At 33.9% G+C, this 26,570-nt stretch overlaps 1 protein-coding gene across 1 annotated transcript in view; it reads left to right on the forward strand.

Annotated features, from left to right (window-relative positions):
* Nucleotides 1–1,023: 1,023 nt before the first annotated feature.
* The window catches only part of LOC142978832 (adipokinetic hormone/corazonin-related peptide receptor variant I-like), a 116,092-nt gene continuing 90,545 nt past the window's right edge, over nucleotides 1,024–26,570 (forward strand). Inside the window, exon 1 of the mRNA XM_076123422.1 lies at nucleotides 1,024–1,332. Within this exon, the coding sequence (XP_075979537.1) occupies nucleotides 1,024–1,332 (309 nt within the window). The remainder of the gene's footprint in view (nucleotides 1,333–26,570) is intronic.

Consider the following 26,570-nt stretch of genomic DNA (forward strand, 5'->3'; position numbering starts at 1 on the left):
AGAAAGCCGGCTTGCCTTGATTTTTATCTTAAATCTTTCACTAGTTTTAATATTCAAAAGAGAAACAAACAGCAGCATCCACTTTGTGTATGAAAATTAAACCTAGAAACTATATAGCTTAACAAACAACATGGCAGCAAAAATAAATATAATAATTAAAATGAAATCCTCATTGCGAAATGAATTCAAAGCACATATTATAAACGGAGAAACTACCTTTTGCTAGCGGCTGTGACCGTCTTTAATTTGTATTAAAAATACCCCCACACAACTTTCGAGGTTCTAAGAGGTACATTTTATAAATTTCGTTTTCAATGCTTCCTTACCCTTTTCATGAAAAAATCTCAAGGACCGAGGTTTTGGCTTTTCGGGTGTTTAGAATTAACCCAGCTTTTCTGTTAGTATATTTTCTTATATATATATAATTAGGAGATATGAAAAAGCATTTCTTACTACACATCAACTTCATTTAATAAATCAAATTCCAAGGTTTCAACTTTTAATTTATAATCCAGTCAGTTTTCTCCTTCATATATAAAAATATGTGAGCTCAGAAATGTCTGAAATGCAATATAAATATAAATTAAAGTTTATCAAGCCAGTTGCCTTGTTCCTTTGCGTAGCTCGTAGCGGCAGTCGTAGCTGCGTAGCCGCGTAGCACTGACGTGTTCTACGCCGGCCTAGAGTCTACGAGTCGAGTTACGATCGAGTTTGAACTTTTAATGACGAAGATAATTTTAGTGAATCATTTATTTGAAAGTGAATGGTTTATTTAGTGGAAGTAATTACTGTTTTGGAAGTTTTGTATAAGTTTCGAAGTTTAATAAAGTAGTTAATGTCGTGAATTTAATCTTATGATTAGTAGTGATATTTAAATACATAAATAACCTATAACCATAGTTTTAAAATAAATATAATCCAATCTTATATCATCTAAAATAATGTGTCATAATTAATCAAAAAATATTTTTAAATTTAACTACCCACATTTCCCTTTTTAACATGTAAAAATAAATTTCAAAAATGATACTAAACAACTACGACTATGAAGATGAGGTGCTAGAAGTGACAACATCAGCTATCGACAAACAGTTCTGGGATTACTTCGACGTTGCAACGACCAGTGCTACCAACATCACGGAATCAGTTCTTCGAGATCAGAGCCCGGTGCTAGTGACGTATAGTGTGTTGTTGGCTGTTGGTGGTGTTGGCAATGTGGCTGTGTTGGTCGCACTGGCACGGTCGAGGCGTAGGAAGTCGAGAGTGGACTTGCTGATGACACATCTAGCGTTGGCTGATGTCTGTGTTACTTGTGGTGTTATTCCTTTGGAGGTAAGACTATGATTGGTTAATTTTTAATCAGTGTGATGTAATTATTACCAAGAAATCTGTACTTTCATGATAAGTTGTGAGTAGAATAATGGAATTGGAACCGTGAGTACGTAAACATAATTTCAATGTTTAAGTTACATATAGCAGTTATTTTTAATGCAATCTAATTGGTGTGAAGCAATTTTAGGTAAATAACCATAATAACCTACAAATAAACCTTTAACGTCGATCAATTATTGTTGGTTCTAACACGTTGCTTTAATTTATTTGCAATCAACGTCCGAATATTTTTTCAATACTTTTAATATTAATGCACGCAACGGTTTTAAAATTAGATTTTTCTTGGTTTCAAGAACCTTATCAATTTTAATTTCATTCTAATGAAAAATTCTCAATTGTCATTTTATTTAATTCTTGAAAAAAGGACAATCGTAAGCCTCTTAGTGAAAGGTTTAATTTCAAAGCTTAAGTTTGACGTGCACCCGATTGTTTGGACAAGCGATGTGACGTGGGACTATTTATTAATAGTTAGTTTTAATTATCTACTGTAGATAATTTTTTTTTTTTTTTTATTAAAGAAGGTTTTTTTTCGTATATTTATTTTGGAGGCAGTGATAGCCGAGTGGTTAAAGTTGGCACCTCCCAGAAAAAGTGGTCGCAAGCTCGAACTACTAAACTAAAATTAATTTGATGATTAGGAAGATTATTACATTATTCTAATAAATAAACTCAAAACTATATCAACTTAATTACATGTTTTATCTTCTTTATATATTATTAATACTCTTCCGTTACTGAGTGACTGACTGACTAATGGACAACGCACAGCCGAAACTACTAATTATAGAAAGTTAAAATTTTATATGAAGAGTCCTTAGCAAGTGTAGAGGAGCACTAAGAGATGATTTTCGAAAATTCCTGTCCCAAGTGGGTGAAATTCAACGCGGACAAAGCCGTGGGCGGAAAGCTAGTTAGAAATTAAAATGCCTCGAGAGTACTAGTGTCGGTGGACGGACGCGGCGGCATGCAATTTAGCTCAGAGTGCAATTTAAACTTAACGCTAAAACACTACCTCAGGCAGTTGACATTTCCTTTTGCAGCCATTTAATTTTTTATGAAATTACGCTTCAATCTGTCCTGTAAATTGTTTTGAAAAAGCTCAAGTATAATATATGGTCAACGCATCGTTGGGGGAAACGTACTCTTAAGTTTGACTACTATTGAAGTTAAAGGTGTTTTGAGTAATGTGTATATCAGAGAGAATACTGACAGTTGTTTAATCTTATTTTATAGAAGAGGTTATCCTCCATTACTGCCTAAGCCGGGCAATTTGGTCTTAGAATGATTTCTTTAATATCAGATAATTTTATGACAGAAATAAATGAATACATACCTACTTACATAAAATCACGCCCTTTTCCCATAGAAAGGCAGAGACTAAATAACGCCATATGTCTTATATTACGTTATTTTATCGTTAAAACTGTCTCACTTTTCAATATACATTTCATGCCATTCATATATCTTAAATATCTTCAATATTTTCGCAATATAGTAGTGGAATGTGTAAACAAAAATGTAATAAGTCAAGATATTCGTCGGCTTACAATTAATTATGCCTCGGTTGTCCTTGACTAAGTACCACGGAGGTTTCAACATAGAATATTAAAGGCAATGTCAATAGTTAGTTACGTATGTAAATGAGATTTGAGGATATACATATTACACCTGTTATATCCTAAGATGTAGGTAGAGGTGTGTGAAATACACATGTGTTTCGCTATTTACATTGTTAGTCCCATGTATTAGGGGCGAGCGTATTGCCATATGCCGAGCAATTTAAGAAATTCCTGGCCACTATTTATATAATTTAATAACCCTAATTAGGAAAATATCAATAGGTCTAAATGCAAATTGTTTCGGATCACGTGGCGTAGATGACTAGGTATTTAAAAAAACTACGCAGTACATAGACTTTTTATTGAAACGATCGTGTTTTATGCTTTATATAAAGCATATTGTACTCTTAAAGTAACTTTCAAACTGACGCACGGTCGTAAAATGAGCTACACGCATGCTGTAAGCACGATTCTCCATCACTATCGACAACTGGCAAAATTTTCGATTATATTTTGTATGAAACTTCCCGTCAGTGCCTCTAGCTCGTAGGAACTATTTTTGAAATATACATAGGTATATTTAATGTTAAACTTACGATACTCGTTAGCACCGACTGAAGAGAATCGCGATGCTGGTTGTATTTTGTATTATCATTGCTGAAATCCACCGTTATTTTGCTCATATGAACTACGACAGGCATAATTTTTAATAACACTTTCAACCCTTTATTCAATTAACCCGGCAGTACAGATTTTCTCACAAAATTTTCCGCTAAAATTACGCGGCTATTACGAGCGAAACCGTCCATAATTTACTAGCTGACCTTCCTAATTGGTATTCGTAAGACACTGTTTAAGCGGTGGCTTTTAACAACGGATACTGAAACCTTTTTGCTGCGATAACTATGGGAATTTATGGGTGTGACCTGAGGTAGAAAATAGTTTGTTATTTGAGCTCGTTCATAAACGAGGAATGATTATAAATTGAATTGATGTAATGACATTTGAATATTACATGAATCACTTCATAGTATAATGGTAAGTCGCTTCCCACGTCTGTTCCTATGTCTGTCTGTCTGTATGCTTACGTCTAAAAATTACGCAACGGATTTTGATGCGGTTGTTTTAATAGATAGCGTTATATAAAGGGGAAATTTAACGGTGTGTAAAAGTTGTATAGGTTTTTATGTAAAATAACTGCTTTTAACTGTGGGTAGCATTTGTTAAACATTTTTAGATAGAATTTTGGAGAATACCAAACATAATATAATTTGATATATTCGTTGCTGCAGTTGACACCGTAAATAATATATTATTTTCAGATCGGCAATACATCATCCATTATTTTAAAGAATAATAACACGATCGGTTTAGGAATTTCTTGCGGCATGTGAATAAATTTTGCTTGTAATATTCTAAGCGTATTTTTAAATATGATATGCTTTACAATGTTGTATAATCTTTTGTTCATTGTAACAAAGGACCTAATCCATTATTGAAAGAATATTTCAAGTGAATTAAATTACTTAATGCTTCATCTTTGATTTAAAATTATTTTGTATGTAATTTACGATTTTACGACTAAACTGCTAAACTTATATATTACTGGAAAATAATTTTACGCTACTTTTTTCAAAAAAAATATTAATAACAAACTACATAATCTTCTACATATGTTTTCAACCATAAATATTGGAACGATAAATGAACAAAAATTTTACAAAGCTATATATTAAATATGGATGTAGTACGTACTCACACATTTATTATGTACACAAAACATGCGACCCGATATATCCTCTTATATTTAGAAAACCCATTATATTTCGTTTCCTATTTCACTCTGAAAATAAGCCTAAACTAAGCCTCGCTTTAGAATTCAGCTCACGTTTCTAACCGCGGACTCCAACAGTCTGTTTACCATACATTTTAACTTATTATGTTAAGTAGACGAAGAAAAATAGGCTTTAGAGTAATCAAGTTAATTTTTAGTATGACTTGGGAATTTTCTTAAAATACCATAAGTAAGGACCGGATTAAAGTTTATAGTTATGACTCAGAGCTCGAGAGAGAGGAGCTCGTACCTTAGTTAACAACAGCCGCACGGATCGATCTCTGATGTTAAGCTACGCTTGCCGAGGTTGTTCTGTGGATGTGTGACCATCTTATACATATCGAGTTCCTCCGTGTTTCGGAAGGCACTTAAAATCGTGGGTCCCGGCTGTCAATTTCGAAAATCTTTGACAGTCGTTAACAGTAGTCAGAAGCTTGAAAGTCTGACAACCAGTCTTACCGATGGGTATCGTGTTATTATCCAGGTTGTGGAGGTCAGATAGGCAGTCACTCCATGTAAAACACTGGTATTCAGCTGCATTCAGTGAGACCGAAAGCCGACTTCAATATAGTTTGGAAGAAAGGCTAAGCCATGATGAGTTATGTCTCAGAAAACCTATGTTATGCTAAATAAAGTGACATCTGTTATACCCGTAGGGGTAGGCAGAAGTGTATGAAATACACCTACAATTCGCTATTAATACTGTAATAAGAGGCAAGCCTGTTGCCATTTACCGGGCACGTTACCAAATCCGGGCTACTGTTAAGAAATATTCTGATATAACTTAGAAAAGTCTCTCTCTAAAAAAGTACTCTACCCGCCTCGGCAATCGAACTCAAAATAATACGACCAGCAGTGGGGATATAAAAAAAATGTAAATCATAATGCTAATCGATTTGACGAAATAAGTATCATCAGATGTATGTATATTAATTTCTTAATATTTATGGATATTTTCTGAATTAATTATGAATGTCTTCAGAAACGCCGACGCGTTCCTATTTAAATCATCACAATCTTTCTCAGAAACTCATTCATAAATAACGTGGCCTTTTATTTATTTATAAATTAGTAGCAAACTGGCCCGACTTCGTCCGGGTATAGTACAATTTTATTCCGTGATTCTAATTCCATGGGATTTTTGATCTCATCGATCCCATACAAACCTTGTCCCGACAGTAAAAAAAAATAAAAAAAATAATTATCCAAATTACTAATTAGTTTAGTTGTTCCATAGTTAAGCGCGTACAGACATTACGGTGATTCATTTTTATTTATATAGGTTATCTATGTCTTTCACACATTACTTATAATTATATTTTGAGAACAAATAAATATTAAACAGAGTAAATTCCCGGTATACATGTAATAAGACTTGTACAGGATAAAGTACAGTTGCGAACATAAAGTGTTTACAGAAAAATTATTTAAAAAGCATTCAATTTAATGTTTGAAGAAACAAAATTATTTATGTTATACCAATCGCAATAAACGTAAAATAATTTGTGTTATTTCAAAATTTTTAAATCTTGATGTCTTACAGATTAAACGAGGCTGATAAGGTTTAAATAAAACTTTGATGTACTTTCAATTAACAAAAATGTTTATGAAAATTGACATACATACTAGCTGGTAGTATAGACCGACAACTTTAGGCACGCAGGATTTATCCCGATTATCTCTATATAATTAATAATTCTGTGTACGTTCAAAATAAAGTACCTAGTTGTATGAAATAGTCCGTCAGCCGTATAAACCTGTGTGCCATTGATGTTTCAAATTTAATATTGTGTGTACCCTCGCCAGTCGTACATATACAATAATGCATATAAAGCTCTCAACTAAGTTATTTGATTGCAGTACTTGCAATTGCTAGAACTCCATTATCATTAGGAAAATAAATAATTATAACAGGCAGGAACAGCATAATGATCGTGACTGTACCTCCACCCACAAACGTTTCGTATCAACAAGTACAATGATAAACATAACTTGTGAGAAACAAGTAAACCGATGAGATAAACGACCTTTTAAATATGAATGAAATGGGAAAGTAACACCTGTCTAGTAGGAAGCTGATTTATATACAATTATACCACGAGTAATGGAAAACACACACTCTTATTCGCGATAAATTTAGGATATTTATTTTTAGGTAGTTATTTTCGAACTATTGACTGCCTCCGTGGCGCAGAGGTTAAGGTCACCTGGAGCTACCATTGCGTCGGGTCGTGGGTTCGATTCCCACACGGAACAATTATTATTTTTGTGCGACCCACAAATAATTGTTTTGGGTCTGGTTCAACTTTGTGTCCGTTGTTTGTAAAAGTCCCCGCGACACAAGAGCGACATAGAGCGGGAGTTGTCTTTAAAAATAAAACTAAAAAGGAATATTTTCGCTGCACGTGCGAATACGGGCTAAAAAATTTAATCAGCGCCTTTCCAGGCTGTCGTAGTAACTATTTTAGCAATACATTTTAATGTAAAGATCTTGTAACTAGATAGTACTGACTGTAGAGAATCAATCTTCTGTAGCGAGATTCTCTAAAATCGGTACAGTTGGCTATCGAAAGTTCGACATTTAAAATGTACTGCCAAAATAGTTTCTACAACGCCCGTGAGAGGCGCTGCTCGGACTTTCATACAAAATTTTTCGCTAGCTAGCCGGTTGCCGGTAGTCAACAGCGGCAGAGGCTATTAAATTGACACTAGTTGTCAACTGATATACAAAATCGAATGCTGCTTAGATAGTCATCACGTAAATAAAATCACTTCAATAATGTACAAAGTATTTTCAAGATAGTTATTTTTATTTACTTCTTTGACAGTCCTGCGTGGTAACCTACTTTATATACTGTATATATAAGGTTATTCAGAACAAATATTCAGTACTCCCACCGGGCATTGAACCCACGATCGTTAGCTATCAATCAACTTTACATCATCCACGTGTCACATGTATACAAGCTATACAAATATTTATGTTTCATTTATTTTTCACATTCCAATGAATTCAATTACGATAGCAATCCTTTGGGCTCTCTAGTTTATAAATAAAATGTTAGAAGTTTTTTTACAAGTGTATTTTGAATTAAATAAATAGCTACACAGTATAGTGGGCCTACATACCAAAAAGCATGAAAAACTGATCAGCGCCTCTAGGGTGTTTTGTCGGAACTAATTTAAAAAAATATTTTAACTGTCAAACGCTTCTAGACTATAGAAATTTTCGCTTCAAGTTATCTATTTAGATATCTGGATAGGTACGTTCAAAAGCTATAATTACAAAATAGTTGAGCTACAAGCAGAAACCTTACACAATTATTCACAAACTTAACTCGAATAAAGTGACATGCGAGACCACAAGTAAGTTTCTCTTTTAGACGTCACTCAAACTTAGTTTAAAGTTACCAAGATATAACTGGTAGGGCCTGTGGTTATATTTAATTGGAGTTTTCAATATTAATTACATTACATTTCAACCTAAATATAACTGTTTTACCGTTAAGTAGGAGGTTTTCTGAGAACGAGAGAGCGTTTTAGAGTTTACCAAATGCGGATTGATAATTTGAATACTTTCGAGAAATTTAATGGAACTCTTAGGCATAGGTTGACTATGTTTCTCTTTATCGTTATAACAAGTGAGTGTGTTGTATTATGTTCGCGTCCTCTCTTATTTGGAGGGAGAACGAATGCTCAAACCTCTCGGCTACCGCGAAAATTTGTTATGTATTTTTAATATCTTTTAGAATATATTTATTAGTAGTCCGGAGTTTGGTGATGTGCCCAGTATATGAATAAATGCCCACCTGCTTTTGCATGTGACTGCTACTAATGGCGAAGAATTTTTATATTTCGCAAAATTATATCTTTACCTTTGAGTATAACATCACTAATAAAGAAAAAAAATGTTTGATGAGACAGGCGCGGGCGGTTGAACAACCCTATCTGAAATAGTTTGAATGAAATTATTTAATTGAAACCAGATACTTGAATGTTTTGCAATTATAAATATCTTTTGAAAACGTTAAATTGATTTATAGATATTGAAAATTTATTCATAGTGTTTTAAATTGCTATTATTATAAAATTGATAGTGTTTGGTGTTATTGGAAAATATTATAAATGTTATATGTATCTACCTATTTTTTAGATTATCTCCTGCACCAAGAACTTTATTTTGCATAAGGGACTTTGTAAAGATACTAACAAACTAAAAACAGTCTCAAAACATTTTTTATAAGGTAATCGAATCCACTAACCCCTGCACAGTATGAAAATCATCTTACGTAAATATCTTTCTATGGTACTGTATACTTTTCATCAAAATTATTATGTACCATTTAGTTTAAGAAAGTTAAACCCAGACTAGATTTGTTATAACTATTAGAAAGCTTATTTATTTAGCCTTTTCATTAGTACTTTATTTAATCTGTAGCCTTAAAAATATGAACATTCCTTTTGATTTTCCCTTGATTAAATTACGAGCAGCGTTCAAAATAAATATGTACACGCAATTCGTTCTAAAATTGGGCAGAAAATAACTTTGATATTTTAGTGCAAATATTTTTGATTGACTCTAACATTTAGTAAAGGTAGGCTTGTGAATTTTAGATAGCTTTTTATATTCTCGGCATTTAGAAATATTTCGAAATAAATTCACTCGATGCAAACCGTAGCTCAACCATAATTTTTGTTGTGGACACTAAGACATGTCAAAAATATTTTTTAATCGCAATCCAATTTGAACTTCTTTGAAAAAGATATTATTTACTTGGGTATAATAATGAGATATAGAAAATTTCCTACAAAAATAAAGAAACAGATTACCAATTATTTGAATTAAAATGAATTACCTTACAGTTACCCTTACAGTCTGACTTCTTAGCATGGGTATTTTTTATTATAACAAATGTCATAGAAATTACTCGACAATATGACTAAAACAATGTCACAGAGGCTTTAAATCCTTCCATTGTCGTAATAATTATGATAATTAAAGAATGTTATATTAAGTTATCGTATATACAAAGTATTTTTACGTACATTCTAAACAAAAAAGCCAAACATAACTCATTTCAAAAGTAAGCGAATTTGCCTTCACTACTTTCATCACGCCTGTTATAAAAGTGTAGGCAGAGGGGTATATACCCCCGCCATTAACAATGTTCCCTTCAAATAAAGTTATATTTGATTTATATCAAAGTAGAAACTGTCATATTAATGAAACAATAAAAGCACTTAGCCGTGCCTCGGATGACCGATGCCTCGACATCTACGATAATGGAAATTAATGGGTTGACTGTTTGAACTTCAAAAACGTCTTATTAATTGTTTCATTAAAAACTGTTCGTGACTTAATTTTCGTGTAAATTGGTGTCGGAAGCTAAGTCTGTTTTGTGATCAATCAAAGGAAAATTTTCTTTATACTGAAAAACTCTTGTTAAAAGTGAAGTCTTAATATAACTAAGAAAAAATCGAGAGCGATTTTTCCATTTGAACTAAAATAAAATGTCTTATTACTTCCGAAGTCGTTAATATAAAAGAATAGAGAGTGTACCTGTATACTGTGCACACATTTGGCCACAATAAACAAAGTCGTAGCCGAAATCGGCCAGGACGACTTTATTATTTGATATCATGTTACATAAATATACACCTAATAATAGTCTTGTTAATTAATTTACATCTTGTGACCACAATATTCTTATTTTCACTCATGCGAAATACAAACTGAACACTTATTCACGCAACTTAACAATTTAAGATAGAAAATCTTTCAACTGATTGCTAACAACGGTTAATTACATCAAAGATTAAATACTTAGAGAGAAGATTTATGAAATACTTACAATAATTTATGAGTAAAATACTTAGTTCTTCAAAGTTGGAAGGAATTTAACGTCTTATTGAAGCAATTAAAGTATTACTTCCTTCATAAGGTAAGCTGTTGTTATAATAATGATTTTTGAACAAATTTCAACAACAATTTTGACTTTCGAAGCTATACAATTTAATCCAAAGTTACCCTTTAAAAAATCTTGTTTTTTTTTATGTTTAGAGAGTAAAAACAACCCTTTGTGTAGAATAGTAGCTGCATATTGAGCATCGTATTCACTGTGCCATAATTGGTAAGTAACTAAATATGAACGAGACTATATATTACACAGGCTTTCGTCAAAGGATTTTCCTTGCATATTTGCTAAAAGATCGCTCTATTTACGCGGAAGGAAAGTTATTTAATGTCATGTTACATACAGAAGCGCGTTAATCACTATAGAATGCAATACAGCAGCTAGGTTAAATCTTGACACTTTACATTCATAAATACATCAATTCATAAATAAATACATACATACATACATACATGAATACATACATGCATACATACATACATGCATACATACATACATACATATGTACATACATACATAAAACCAAACCTTCTTCCCATAGGGCTCCTTTCCAACGCCACTTTATTTGGAAGATAATTCCATAACGATTGCCAACACATTTGACACAGATACAAACCGCCCACAAATAAAATCTCCCATTCAAAATGATATACCATCGAGAACGGGCTATTATTACGTTTCGAAGCCAAAGAATTTTATATCAACCGAGTATTTCTCTTCACGGGTATATTAACGCATAATTTATAACATATCTAGCTGACCCGCGCAACTTCGCTTGCGTCACATAAGAGAGAATGCGTCGTAATTTTCCCTGTTTTTGTAACATTTCTCGTTGCTACTCCGCTCCTATTTGTCGTAGCGTGATGATATATAGCCTATAGCCATCCTCAATAAATAGGCTATCTAACACTGAAAGAATTTTTCAAATCGGTTCAGTAGTTCCTGAGATTAGCGCGTTCAAACAAACAAACAAACTCTTCAGCTTTATAATATTAGTATAGATATGTAGGTTTTCCTCCCATTGTTGTTCCGGAATAAAACTCCATGCTGTTTCGGAATATGATGTTGTAAATTGAACTACTTGGTATCTTTCACAACCGTTGATAAGCGGATTTTTTGTATGTTTGAACGAGATTTCCTCTGAAACTACTTGACGGGTTTGTAAGAATTTTCTCTGTGAAATAGCCACGTTCAAGCAAAGCTGTTGTTATCATGTTTAATCTTTAGAAAGTGAAGTAATCGCATAAACGCAAGTTAGTGTTAAAATGTACTTATATAAAAAAAAAACTGAAAATTCGCTCGGGAGTTTTTCCGCATGAACTTTAGTTTTCAGTTTCACTCCTATAAGTCATAGATTGATGTTATATAGGCTTTAGGATTCTATAATAATTTGACTATTTAACACGAAAAATACCCTTTAATTTAAGTAAGTCGTTCCTGAGATTAGCGCGTTCAAACAAGAAAAACAAACTCTTCAGTGGCGTAATTCTCTACAGTCGGTACTGTCGAGTATCGAGAGTTTTGCATTTTAAATACTACTGTCAAAATAGTTCTTACGGACCCCGGTAGAGGCGCTTAATAGATTTTTGTAAAAAAATTCTCGATGGCTAGCCGGTTGCCATAGTCGATAATGGAAGAGAATTCAGCTTTATATTCTTTTTCTTCTTCTTATCGTATGGTTAGTGGTCAACCTGGTATCAAAGTTGTTCAAGCCGCCAGAAGGCCTTTGACGTGGCCTAACGACTGTTATCTTAATAGACAACAACCGGCACCGACTTTTTACGTGCCCTTCGAAGCACGGAGACGCCCAGTTCAAATACCATCCGTCCCCCATCTATGGAATGACCGCGCCAAGGTTTGCTTAACCCACAGATCGTTTACCGACTGGTGTGCGCAACTGGCTATGTTAGTGGTATAGATGACTGTATAATGCACGTGGCCGTTGTTAATAATATACATAACATAATATGTGTTATACAATATTGTGTTACACTCTAGTAACCAAAACATTTCATAGCTCTGAGCTATGTTTGAAACACAGTGTTGTTTACCTTAAATTAGAGTGACCAAATTGTGTGGGGAAAACACGTATAGTGGATAAGTAAAATTAAGTAGGTACGAAATAAACATACATATTTTGATGGCAAATTAAAAATAGTTAAACATACGAGAGGAATTGATATAATGTCATTAACTTTATAATTAAGATTATTAATGATTAAGATAAGAATTAGAATTTAATGAATAATACAAAACTAAGACATCGTTTGCTCGTTTGATATGTTCACGTTATATATTACTAGCTGACCCGCGAAACTTCATAACGTCACATAAGAGAGAATGGGTCAAAATTTTCCTCGTTTTTGTAACATGTTTTAATGCTACTGTGCTCCTATTGGTCGTGGCGTGATGATATATAGCTTATAGACTTCCTCGATAAATGGTCTATCAAACACAAAAATAATTTTTCATGTCGGACCAGTGGTTCCTGAGTATAGTAACTAGTATAGATGTAGAAAAGTGTCAGATATCATATCCGATGAATAGCGTGACAACATAATTTCATCTGATAAGCTAATCGAATCTTATCCGGAGCTTATTCAGAAGTAGTAAAGCAGAACGTCATGAATGACCTTAACACAACTATGAATGACAGTACGAATTTAATTAACTATCGAATGAATGAAATTTAATGAATGAATTTAATTAAAAACATAATTACATTTATCAATGGACGAGTACTTTATTAGCCACACAATGAGCTTAATTGAAGCCTGAGGCGAGCAGATACAGCTGCTGTACAAATGAATGTCGATGTTGTAAAAATAAACTTTATTCTATTTATTATTTTAATAGACAACTCCCGCACTAAGAATTGCTCCTGTGTCGCGGGGACTTTTACAAACATACAAACAACGGACACCAAGCACCACCAGACCCGAAACAATTATTTGTGGATCGCACAAATAATTGCTCCGTGTGGGTATCGAACCCACGATCTCCCGATGCAGTGGTATAGGCGTGGTGACCTAAACCACTGCGCCACGGAGGCAGTAAAACTATTTGAATGAATATGAAGTAGTTAAGTAGAGATATATTTCAGTCCTTTGAATACGAATATTTGAAAGAAACTGCCTCCGTGGCGTGATTTAAGTCGCCACACCATTGCGTCAAGAGATAGAGGGTTCGATTCCCACACGGAACAATTATTTGTGCGATTCACAAATAATTGATTCGTGTCTGGTTGTGTTTTGTGTCCGTTGTTTGTATATTTGTAAAAGTCCCCGCAGCACAAGAGTAATCCTTAATGCGGGAGTGGTGTTTAAAAAATAAAGAAATAAATAAATTGTGTTGTTTCTTAGTACATTTTTAATCACTTTGAGAGTAATTTGAAACATGGTACGACAATATAAATAAGTAGCTATCTTCTACCAACACTTCTTCCTACGTGGATATTGTTTTTTCGTTTGACTTGCTTCGTGTTAATTAGAGTTCTATACAAACAGCATAGAATTTCAGTTTAAAGATGTGCATCTCCAAAGTGCCGAATTAAAAAAAATAAGCTCAGGATTTATGAAAAATCTTTTCCCATTCATAATATTAGTTGGATAAAAGAATAAATTAATACCTACTACGATCTGTATAAATGTACTTACAAGGCCACAAAATAATAAATCTACTTATAAAGTCGTTTATAAAAAAATCCGTCCACTTGTAAAATTAGTTTCGAGAAATGGGAGTAGGTCTACCGAATTTCCAGTAAGTCTGAAACCTATTAAATAAGCATACGGACGTTTCCTTGATCGACAACGACTACACTTAACCGTTGAACCAACAATGTATGTATCTAAAAGGTTAACGTTCTTTACAACAAGTAATATACCAAACATTTCAAAAATACATGTAAAATACAGGTAAGGTGTACCAGAAAACAGAAGTCTATTCAATACAGTATGGTTCTATCTTTCTTCTAACCGTGTTTTCCGACCCAAGTGGAATACATTTTTTCTAAAAATATCATCCGGGCCCTAAGAATTGCCAACATACAAACAACGTTCACAATTTACGATTCCACCAGAAAATCAACTATTTGTGGATCGCACACATAATTCTTCCGGGTAGGAATCAAACCCATGACCTCCCGACGCAATGGAAGCGGCATGGCGCCTTTAAACAGCGCGAGCGCGCCAATGAGAAAGTCTCTGGTTTTAGATCACTATAATGCGTGAATCTAATAAGCTGATCAGTGTTTGTTACCTTTTCACGTAAAAGTACTGAAATTATTTTCATGATGTTGTCAAACAGCGTTTTTATGAAGTTGTATAGCTGACATGAAACGCAGAAGACCCTTTAACTATTTTACTATTAAAACATTGTGGTCTGACTACAGTGTTTAGTCACTTTCCTTCTGTTTTGTGTATAAGTTAGGAGTCTATTAGTTAAATAAAAACAATATATGTAGTAACCATACGGACAACGACACGGAAAGAGGCTTGTCTCAAATAAAAGTTCACGTTTTCAAATATTATACCTAAGTGCTTCCACCGTTCAGTTCTACCAAAACATTATCGCTAATAGGAATTGAGGGCCTTTTAAAGAAACATTCAAAAAGATCTTCAGCAAGCAGCCAAACACACCATTTCGTAGAATTTCTGACCCAATCATTTTTATATACCAAAGGAGAATGGGCAAAATAGTATGGAGCCTGGGCGATCCGCGGCCAAACTTGATTTTTTGTTTTTTTAATGTAGTTTAGTCCTATAATTACCGTGTAGAAGTTTTATTGCCGCGACGCACTTATATGACGAACAAAATACATTTTTGTTTTTGAGCACTTTTAATAGTATAAAAACATATTTTTGGCTTATATTCGGAGATTAAATAAAAAGTACTATTTATATTATTGCATACAAATGTAGACATTATTAATATTCGAACAATCTTAACAAGTAAATATATAAATATCGTAACAAGTAAACATCTTGCTCTTCTATAATATATTCACTGAGACGACTTTTCTGTCTTGAATGCTCAGCTTAAAAACGAGGCGTTCATAGCCAGTTGCGCTCACTTGTCGGTAAACGATCTGTTGGTTAAGCAACCGTTGGCGCGGTCATTCTATAGATGGGTGACCGCATTGTGGTATTTGAACTGAGCTTCTCCGTGCTTCCGAAGGCACGTAAAAAGTCGGTCCCGGTTGTTGTCAACTAAGATAACATTCGGGCGGCTTGAACAACTTTGAAACTAGGTGAACCATATATTATTATAGATAGATACGAGTTACGATTATTGTTCATTTTGATGGCATTGCAATCGTTATATATAGATGTAACGTTATTACACAACATTAAATGCATTACAGACACGAAATAATTGTATTTGTTCTATGAAATTCCATTATATTTACATGTCAATATATTGTTTCCTGAAAGGATTGCAGCGAAACGTTCTTAGTAAAAGTTGTTCCTAGTTATCATTACTTTAATTTGACACTACTTTCATTAATGGCCGCCGACCGCCCAGGAGTGCCCATTCTCCTTTATTGGTTCAATATAAACGTTCTTATAATAGGGTAAAAATAACAATTGAATTGTATTCTTTTGACGTCGGGCGGTAGTGTTTTGTTTGCCGATATCTAACTCGTGTTAAAAAACCTTTTGGGTTACTGATAAATAAAAGTAAATAATTAATTATGGAACAATGGAAATATTTTTATAATATCTGTTGTTCGGTGTGTAGGTGAAACAACAAAGAGTATTATAAATAATAATTATATCTGGAACAAATTATTCTAAAAATATCAATAAATATCATTGGACTACAGCTCACACACGGTTATCTGATTCAAACTAAGCAGAGCTTGTACGATGGTAACTAGACAACTGATAAACATATTATATTATATACTTCTAAATACAAACTCACTTATTTAGATACATTAACAACCAGGCTCAGAACTCATGCTTATCACCCAAATATTTGTCCCGCGTGGCACGGGAACTATACATAAGGAATTTTTAAAGACAATTCGCGTGCTTAGAATTGCTCTTATGTCGCAGTGACTCTTTCAAAGAACAGACACTAATTACAAACAACTAATTGTGGATCGCAATTAATATTATTCCGTATGTGATCGAACTCACAACCTCCTAAGGCCAAACCCATTCATTACATAGTTAATATACAAGTATAATGGAAGGTTAAGCGAAGTATATTAAGTAGTTTAAGTACTTTAAGTAATCTAGTCTCTCAGACATAAGGTTTAACCAAAATAGAACACCAAGAATCTCATTAGAAGTAAGGTTTTATTCCTCAAAAAGTACTTCATCGACAACGCGGCGACGTCTAGACTATGACAATAGATATTTCAAAGAAGAAGGGTGCGTAACGAAGGGAATAGAGTGCAGATTGAACAAGTAATTGCTTGCTTTAGTCAACTTAATTAAGTTTTAATAAAGTGTCGTAAATAGTTGATGAAGGCTGATGGAGTTTGTAGAAGGCTTGTGAAATTGTCGGATACTATGACTTCTGAGTTATAAAAAAATATATCCAGCTGCTCTGAGAACTGCTTTTTTCGATCGAAAAAATACAACGATCCCGTGTTATGCATTAAACGTACAAAAACAAAGTATGTAAAAGGATATTATGAATTATGGGCCTTTATTGAAAGTGTCTATCTTCAAACTCGTATAACGTGGTTCAAAGCGATTCAACAACTCTTATGCCATTAACTTTAGCTAGTACTATCAATACGTACATATATTTTAGTTATCAGTAAACAGCGGACATTTAAAATGCAGTATGCATCTGACGACACCATATATCTTCTGTCTTTATCTTTAAAACCATTATTAGTGCGGGAGTTGTCTTTTTATTTAAAAAAAGACAACTCCCGCATTTAGAACTGCTCTTGTGTTGCGGGGACTTTTACAAACATACAAACAAAGGACACAAAGTACACCCAGACCCGAAACAATTATTTGTGGATCGCACAAATAATTGTCCCGTGTGGGAATCGAGCCGACGACCTCCCGACGCAATGGTAGCTACCTCAATCACTGCGCCACGGAGGCAGTCAATATTCAATATTCTCTGTAAAGACAGCCTGCAAAGCGTGATATGGCTGTTTCATTCAAGTCAAGATAAACACTTGGTTTCCTAGTATTATTGTGAAAAGCCATAGATATGGATTCGCTGTATTTTCCTTTGCAAATCGCGTTTTATTGTGTCACAGATTGTAACCACTTTCTTAATCGACCATTTTCCAAGAAGCCTGTTTCTGAATGAAAATGAAACGATTACAGTTATTTGCTTCAACGGTCTGTTATGAGTTTTATTTATACTAGACTATATTGTAAAAGCAAGAGTCTATCTATTTGTCTGTAACATTTTCACAATTTAACCACTGAAACAATCTATACTAATACTAATATACTAATACTAATATACTAAGAATATTATAAAGCTGAAGAGTTTGTTTGTTTAATTGTTTGTTTGTTTGTTTGTTTGAACGCGCTAATCTCAGGAACTACTGGTCCGATTTGAAAAATTCTTTCAGTGTTAGATAGTCCATTTATCGAGGAAGGTCATAGGTTACTGCCAATAGGAGCAGAGAACCAGTGAAAAATGTTACAAAAACGGGGAAAATTTTGACCCATCCTCTCTTATGTGACGCAAGCGAAGTTGCGCGGGTCAGCTAGTTTTTAATAAACATAACATTTCCCATCCATTCTCCTTCAATTATACATCTTGTAGCTCGATTTTCTACTACTATCGATTACCGACAACCGGCTAGCTATCGGAAAATTTTTGCACCAAAATCAACGCCTCTAGCGGGCTCCGTAAGAACTATTTTGGCAGTACATTTCAAATGTCAAACCTCAATACTCGGCAGTACCAACTGTGGAGAATTGCGCTACTGTCTTACACTCTGCCTTTTCATATCACAATAATATTAAATTGTTAATATTAAAATGATTTATTCTACAACATTTTTTATTATTACTGATCTAATTAATCGCTCTAACATAATCAACAGTATTTATTATCGTAGAAAATTCTGAGAAGAACACAATACATTGAACAACACAATATACACAACACATATAACAAATACAAAAACATAAACCCCTGCTAAGAAATATAGTCAATTATATTATAGTGTACTAGCGGACCCGACAGACGTTGTCCTGTCTACACGTTACTAATAAATTAAAAATTTATTTAAAAAAAATTGTCCAGCGGACAAAATTGTGAATCTAAACCATTCTCAGATCCCCTTTAACACACACAAAAAATTTCATCAAAATCGGTCCAGTCGTTTAAGAGAAGTTCAGTGACATACACACTTACAGAAGAATTATATATACGAGTATAAAGATTTACTTTCCCGTCATGTTAATAATTACGATTGAGTGATTCGATATCATGTATGACATTATATGATAGGACATTATTAATCATTTGAAGAATATACGTGTGTTAACACGTTACATTCATATTAATTCATTATACACGAGTAATCATATGAATGAAATGATTAATATCAATAGTAAAAATATAAAGGTTCTATTTGCTTTTCATATATAAATACACAAGGTAACCTTGGCAATTTGTGTGATTCGAGTGAAATAAAAATGAGTTTAAAAAATGTATCTTGTATTTGACCGGGACTCCGAATTTCTCTTTTGAAATTGTCATAAATATCTATTCAACAAAAACTGTTTGAAAAGCTAACAAGCCTTAAAACACACAGCCTTAACAAACTTAAAAAAAACAGTTAAATTTATAACATTTCTATGCTTTATAGTGTTTACGGGTATTTAATATGATGAAAAGGCTTTAATACGTATTTATTTTCAATGCGGTTCAACAGCATCGCAATTTATCGAGCGAGGACTTCATATTATTATCTCGACGTCTTTGAAAGATAACACCAGTGAATGAGCAAAAATACTATATTTAGAATGTATTGAAATGCGATCGGGCTTTGAAAATAAACCATAAGTTATTATAAGAGTATGAAACTCAAAAGCTTTTGAACGTTAATCTCGAGAAACTTTTGCTAACAATGCATCGCTTCTGAGCGCCAAGATTTTTAGTACTTTATCCATATTTTCTGAAGTTACGTTGCGCTTATTCGTCTGCTTACTGAAGTACGATTCTCTACTATTATTGACTATCAACCGGCTAGCTATCGAGAAATGTTATATGAAAATCTGATCAGCGCCTCTAGCGGGTGTATTAAGAACTACTTTTATAGTAGGTACATTCTAAATGTAAAATTATCGATACTCGATAAATGTAGACGGCTAGAATTAGACGGCCTACGTGGCGTAGTGGTTAAGGTGGTCACCACGCCGCTACCAGTGCGTCAAGATGTCGTGGATTCAATTCCCACACGGAACAATTTATTTGTGCGATCCACTGATAATTGTTCCGGATCTGGTTGTACTTTCTGTTTATTTTTTGGATGTTTGTAAAAGTCCTCGCGACAGAAGAGAAATTCTTAGAGCGGGTGTTGTCTTATAAAAAAGTGACATAATTTGAATTCACTTTGTACAGTGACAAAATACTATGTTTATTATTAAGACAGACTTCCATCTGTTAAAAACTTCGTCTGGAACATTGGCAACAAAGACTTTGGGCGATGGGTTCGCCTGATAGCAGTAAGAGAACCCCTAGAGAAATAACAATCGTGATTATTATAAATAAGTCGGTCACCCTCGACAGTAACTAAATACCGCTGTGCAATCAGTCACAGAAAACGGAATAATTTATAAGGTAAGCAGAATTCGTACTCGAGACACGATTTTAATTAATTATCATTCGTTTGGACAGTGAAGGAAGATGTTGAGACAAAATTTACATTTCTGAGACGTTTCCCGAAACTTTTCTTTAAGAAGAAAATCTTACAAATTCTTTTTGGTACGGTAAATTTGCTGACCGCGAGAAAAAGCAGGAATATGTACATGGGTATATATTTTTTAATTTTGTCGAAGGTGAAAATATCTTCAATAGCAATCTGAATTTTGATAATATGCCTCAAACATGAGTATATAATTGGTTACCACTTATTGTGGGAATTTAGATCAAACGTTAATGTAAAATAAAATAAAACAGTATTTAAAATAAATGATAACTGCAGTATTTCAAAATTAATTGCACCTTACATATACCTATTCTTCTTATCCTTATCCTTATATATATTCCATCTCTCGTGTTAGCAGTAAACAATATCTCGGTGACAGGAATCGAATCTGAAACTTAAATCAATTGTCTTTAAATATGCTACCTATATAGAGTCATAAACCAGTTGAGCTGTAAAGCGGAGATAACTTTAGTCATCAAATATTCAAGATAAAGTTCTTCTTCGTTTCTTAGGACGTGATTACCGAACAGCAATCTTTAAGACACTGGTAGTGCGAATATGTGCACTCGTTACTATATAGTAACGAGATTTGCCGCGCTTGAGACTGTCGTGTATCGAGAGTTTGAAATTTATAATTTACTCCAAAAATAGTTCCTACTGCGTCCGCTAGAGGCGTGATCAGGTTTTTTTTACAGAGTTTTTCGATATTCTATAGCGGTAAGGAGTTTTCTTCTGTAACACAATTCTCTATTGTTGGTACGAATGAGTATCGAGAGTTTGACATTTAAAATGTACTTCAAAAATAGTTCCTACGGCATCCGTTAGAGGCGCTGATCCAATTTCCATACATTATGTGTTAAATACTAGCCGGTTGGCGGTAGTCAATAGCAGAAGAAATTTATCCCTCTGATTTTTATACATCCAATAATTTATCGATATAATCCCAAAGTTTCAAGTGAAGATATTGTATAAAAACATTGCGTTAACGGCCATATCTCTATAAACGCGTCCTAACTTTGATAATTTTGTTTCACGAAAATCTATCCGAACATCTGACCTTCACAAGTTTCCCCTCATCGAGATAAACAGGGTACTAGCAATTTATTTTATTTCCTTCACGTATTTGCTGTTGATTACTTTCGTTTCTCGTTCTGCTATATTTTAGTCTCAAGTGCCCATTGAGTTTATGGGTCTATTTTCATCTACAAGCAAGTTACGGCATAATTTTCATCGGTTATCCAATTATAGGGCTTTGAGTGGTCTGCTTGTTGTGCTCCCCGTCTGGTAAATGAGCAGGTTGACTGTGTTATTCGAGTTTAAGTAACTCTTAATTGTCTTGGTGGTTCTGTCATTTCAATCAGTATTGTGCAGGGAGGAAGGCATTGGAAAACTATTTATGATTGAGTATTGTATCCGACTTTAACATGCTCAATATCCTAACAATATCCATACCAGATTTTACCCCCGGTTTCTGAGGTACATTTAGCGGTAGTTTATCTTTATCGGAATTTACGCTATTTAATAGATAAACTATCGTTAAATGTGACTCAGAAACCGGGGGTTGGACAGCCAGATGTATAGAATTAGAATACGTTTATAATATTTTCCTAGCTTCATATTTATTATATAAAGTGTATGCATGTTACTGAAGTTGAAAGCACAGGAATTTATGAGAACACTAGCTAATAACTGGTTTATTTGTTTATGAATGCTATTATATAGAAGCAGACTATTAATAAATCTAATAAAAGCTTATAAAAATACCATTGAAGCCCTTTTCAATGGAGTCTTTTGTTTACAATAAATGAGGCAATTGTTTGAAGGTTGTTTACAAAGCCTCGCTTTAAATAAATACCACTTTAGAGATTGAGGAAAACGAGATTTTATAAGTGTATTGTTTTTCAACTTTATTTTTTAAATTGGGGCCTTTATTTTTAGTTGGTTAGATGCTAAAAGCTTGTTTTCAACCGTTTTTAAGTCTTTCAAAACCTTTTTACTGACTGTTTTTCTGGTGCAAGTGTTGTATGCGACTACCAGAGACCTAAGTTGAAAGCCTAACTGTTGGGCAAAAAAATTGTCTAGAAATTAATACTCTTTTTCTGGAGTTAGAAAGTGGTGGTCGCAGATCTGTGTACATAGGAAGTACTTGATCTTTTCCTTATTATTTTAGTTAAGTCACTCTTTTATTCGGTGTCTGTTTAGTGGTAGGTACCTAATACCTATATGAGTAGAGTATATGAACGTTTCTTTACCTTAACTTACCCCCGGTTTCCGAGTGCATTTAGCGGTAGTTTATCTATTCAATAGCGTTAAAACCCATACAAAAAAAAAACTCAATTGAATAGATAAACTACCGCTAAATGTACTTGGAAACCGGGGGTAAGTATGCCGCTAAACATACCTCAGGAACCGGGGGTTAGTCCCGACTATTGTCATTTAGAATCAGTCATGAAGCCAAGTCAAAGACTGCTTCTGTATTATTTTTTCTATTGTCCGGCTTCCCCAATATTGTGAGCATGCCAACAAACGCTCTTTGTAAAGCATTTTCAAATTTTCCTACTTTCATATTCATTGATTCGGGATACTGTTTTGAAAACATGGATTCTTGTAGTACTCCACAAAGTAATTTTAAAGTCAAATCAAAATGATCACGATCTCGGCAAAGCATTTTTCCAAAGAATGAAATTGCATGATACAGCGTTCTACTAAAAATCAAGTGTAAATTACAGCTGAACAAAAAACTTTTTAAATCAAAAGCTGATTCGACAATAAAACGAATATTTCGTCACAGAATCTAGCTCTCAAATAAAATCCAAACACTGTAAATCGAATTGTCTTTAACGCTCGCATTCCGTTCAGAATCGTCGTCAGATAGTCGAGTAACTTTTCCAATTTTGTACGGATCTACGACCAATGGGATACTTCGCTAAATTGATTTCATTGTTACATAGACTGACTTATTTTTAAACGCCAGACATTTATAGAACATAATTAGAGGTATAGAATATCATACATTCATAATATAACGCCTTTTTTCGGCGGGGCAGGCGGAGATGTATAAAATACACTTACGTTTCGATAAATAATGTTAGTTCTATGTAATAGAAGGTGAGCCTATTGCTATTTACTGGGCACGTTTCCAAACTCTAACTAGGAAATATCTTATTCATAAAATTTCCATGTCACAATGTTAGTTACCGTACTCCCCCGAAATGGCTTGACCGATTCTCATGAAATTTGAGCATATTCAGTAAGCGACACTATTTATTTGAAATTTATATGGCATAACAACGTTCATCGGTTCAGCTGGTTGAAATATAAATTTAAAAATACCAATTATTAGTACTTCGTTCCTGAGTGTTGGGTATACATTAATAATTATCACCCTATGACTTCATAAATTATTATTGCGTATGCCTAAAAGTTCTTTAAAAAGTACTTAAATAGATGTAAAGTACTCAACCCGAGTTAGCAGGTATTAGACTCAATTTAACGAAAGAATTTGCATTAATTTTCCCCAAATTTTCATGCATACCTGTTGCCAGATATCTGACCGTATTGCAAGGGTACAGAAATAGACGGAGAAATTTGAAATATGCAGGCAATATTCCGACGCGAATAGGTAAAGCCTGACACGAGAAGTGTTCTGGGAAACTGACCATATATTAGATCATTTATAAGTACATACGTATATTAAATTAACTTTCCACAATTATATTTCACCTTTCACTTTCCACTTTATTTTACTAACTTCAGGAGGATTTTTTTAAAATCCTCTCTTAGTGCTCCTCTACACTTCCCAAGGAATCTTTATACCAAACAATTTTCTATGCTCAGTAGTTTCGGCTGTGCGTTATTCATCAGTCAGTCACTCAGTAGCGGAAGAGTTTTATACCAGTCTCAAAAACTATTGCATTTATAATATGTCGTAGGATTGTGGATTATTTTAAAAGTTATTAATTTTTATGCGTGGGTTTCAATTATATAGGGGATCATCAGTCAGTCACTCAGTAACGGCAGAGTTTTATAACATTCTCACAAACTTTTGCATTTATAATATGTCGTAGGATTGTGGATTATTTTAAAAGTTATTAATTATTATGCGCAGGTTTCAAGGGAAATATATTCGGTTTTGATATAGGAAGTTTTTGGCAGGAGTATGCTGCCCTTGTGGTGTGTTCGGTAATGAATGTGATTGCTGACCATGAGTTCGATTTCCTAGTCGGGGAAAGTGCTATTGGAATTTAATAATTAACTTCAAAATATTTCCTTATAATAGCCCAGAGTTTGGTAATGTGCCCAGTAAATGACAATATGGTAATATCTTATTACATGGGATTATAACATGAGATTGTAAATGGCAAAACGTGGATGTATTCACACACCACTGTCTATACCTTCGGGTATACCAGGCTTGGGGTTATGTACGTATATAACAAACACAACGATCTAGTTTTAATCATCACGGTATTCGACTAACTACGGTCGGATATTCAAACAATGTGGTCATTTAATCCGGCCGGTTTGTTAAGCATGCAATTAAGTGAGCAAATTATTGCGAACTGGTACACAACTACATTGCCAATTTAACTACGAAACATCAAAATACTGTCGAAAACCAATTCCATTTAATATGAGCTTGTGGTCACGATTTTGGTAATGGAAAGATTATGATATAGAGAATGTATCATCAAAATAATACTACATATAATCCTACTAATATTGTAAATGCGAAAGTTTGTGAGAATGTATGTATGTTTGTTACTCTTTCACACAAATACTACTGAATCGATTAGGATAAAATTTAGTATGTAGGTAGCTGAAGACTTGGAATAACACATAGGCTACTTTTTATCCCGGTGTTCTCGAGGGATCGGGATTTACACGGGAAGGGTTTCCACGCGGACGAAGTCGCGGGCGGCCTCTAGCGATATTATATACGTGCTTCGGTGGCGCGATCAGCTGTGAAACCGTGATCATGAGATCCTGGGTTCGATTCTCTGGTCGAACAAAGAGCTATTTGGTCTTTACTGATTAGAGTGTCAGAATATGTCCCAATAGTAGCCTGGACGTTCGTAACAAGTCCAGTGTACCTATAGGCTGGCCCTCCATATTTATAGCATGGGAATATCATTGTTAATGGAGAAACGTCGGTGTATACTTCCGGGTTTATTTCTGCCTATACTTTCGGGTTGATATTATGTATATATGTACTAAAAAAAATTAACTCATTAATATCCCACTGCTGGGAAAGGGTCTCCTGCCGTAATGTGGTAGGGGTTAGGTCTTGAGTCCACCACGCCGGCCAATTGCGGGCTGGGGACTATAAATGATATATTACACCATAGAATAAAACCTCATTATTACAAACTCATTTTGTAGTTACTTCAAGTAACTATAAGTTTCATATATAAATCTAAAGTGGCAACCCTATGAGGAAACTTTAACTTTCTACCGCTTCAAGTCACTCGGCCGGCGTGGTGGCGTTCTGTTCGCTAACTAATAGCAAAGTTACTTAAGTTTACATGTATTATACCAGTTATGAAGACGTGTAGGTGATGTGGGTATGTACAGACGTTATTAAAATTTAGTTTTGTTTGATAGTTTATTGTGATGTAATATTTAATTACGTATTAATTTTGAGCACCACCACTATGCACAGCGGGCGTATTTTACCACTAGTTTATTGTTCTAAAATAAGGTCAATAACATAAAACGTAGAGTAAGGTCGATTTCCAAACGAAACAAAGTCCCTGATCTTCCCTTCCCTGATCCTGATTTCTTATATTTTGAGTCCGTTCAAATGATTATAATTATTTTTCAAAGACTCTCCCGCATTTAAAATAATTGCTGTAGGTAATATAAAGGGATCTTTAACAAAACAAGAATAAAGAGTGTTACCACGGTGCAAAAATAGTGTTTATCAGTGGCAAAAAAATCGATCAATACAATACAATCGCGATTATTATCGCTCCTTACAAGTGAAAAATTTTAGCTTC

Source organism: Anticarsia gemmatalis, chromosome 15 (genome assembly GCF_050436995.1).
Source record: "Anticarsia gemmatalis isolate Benzon Research Colony breed Stoneville strain chromosome 15, ilAntGemm2 primary, whole genome shotgun sequence".
NCBI lineage: Eukaryota > Metazoa > Arthropoda > Insecta > Lepidoptera > Erebidae > Anticarsia > Anticarsia gemmatalis.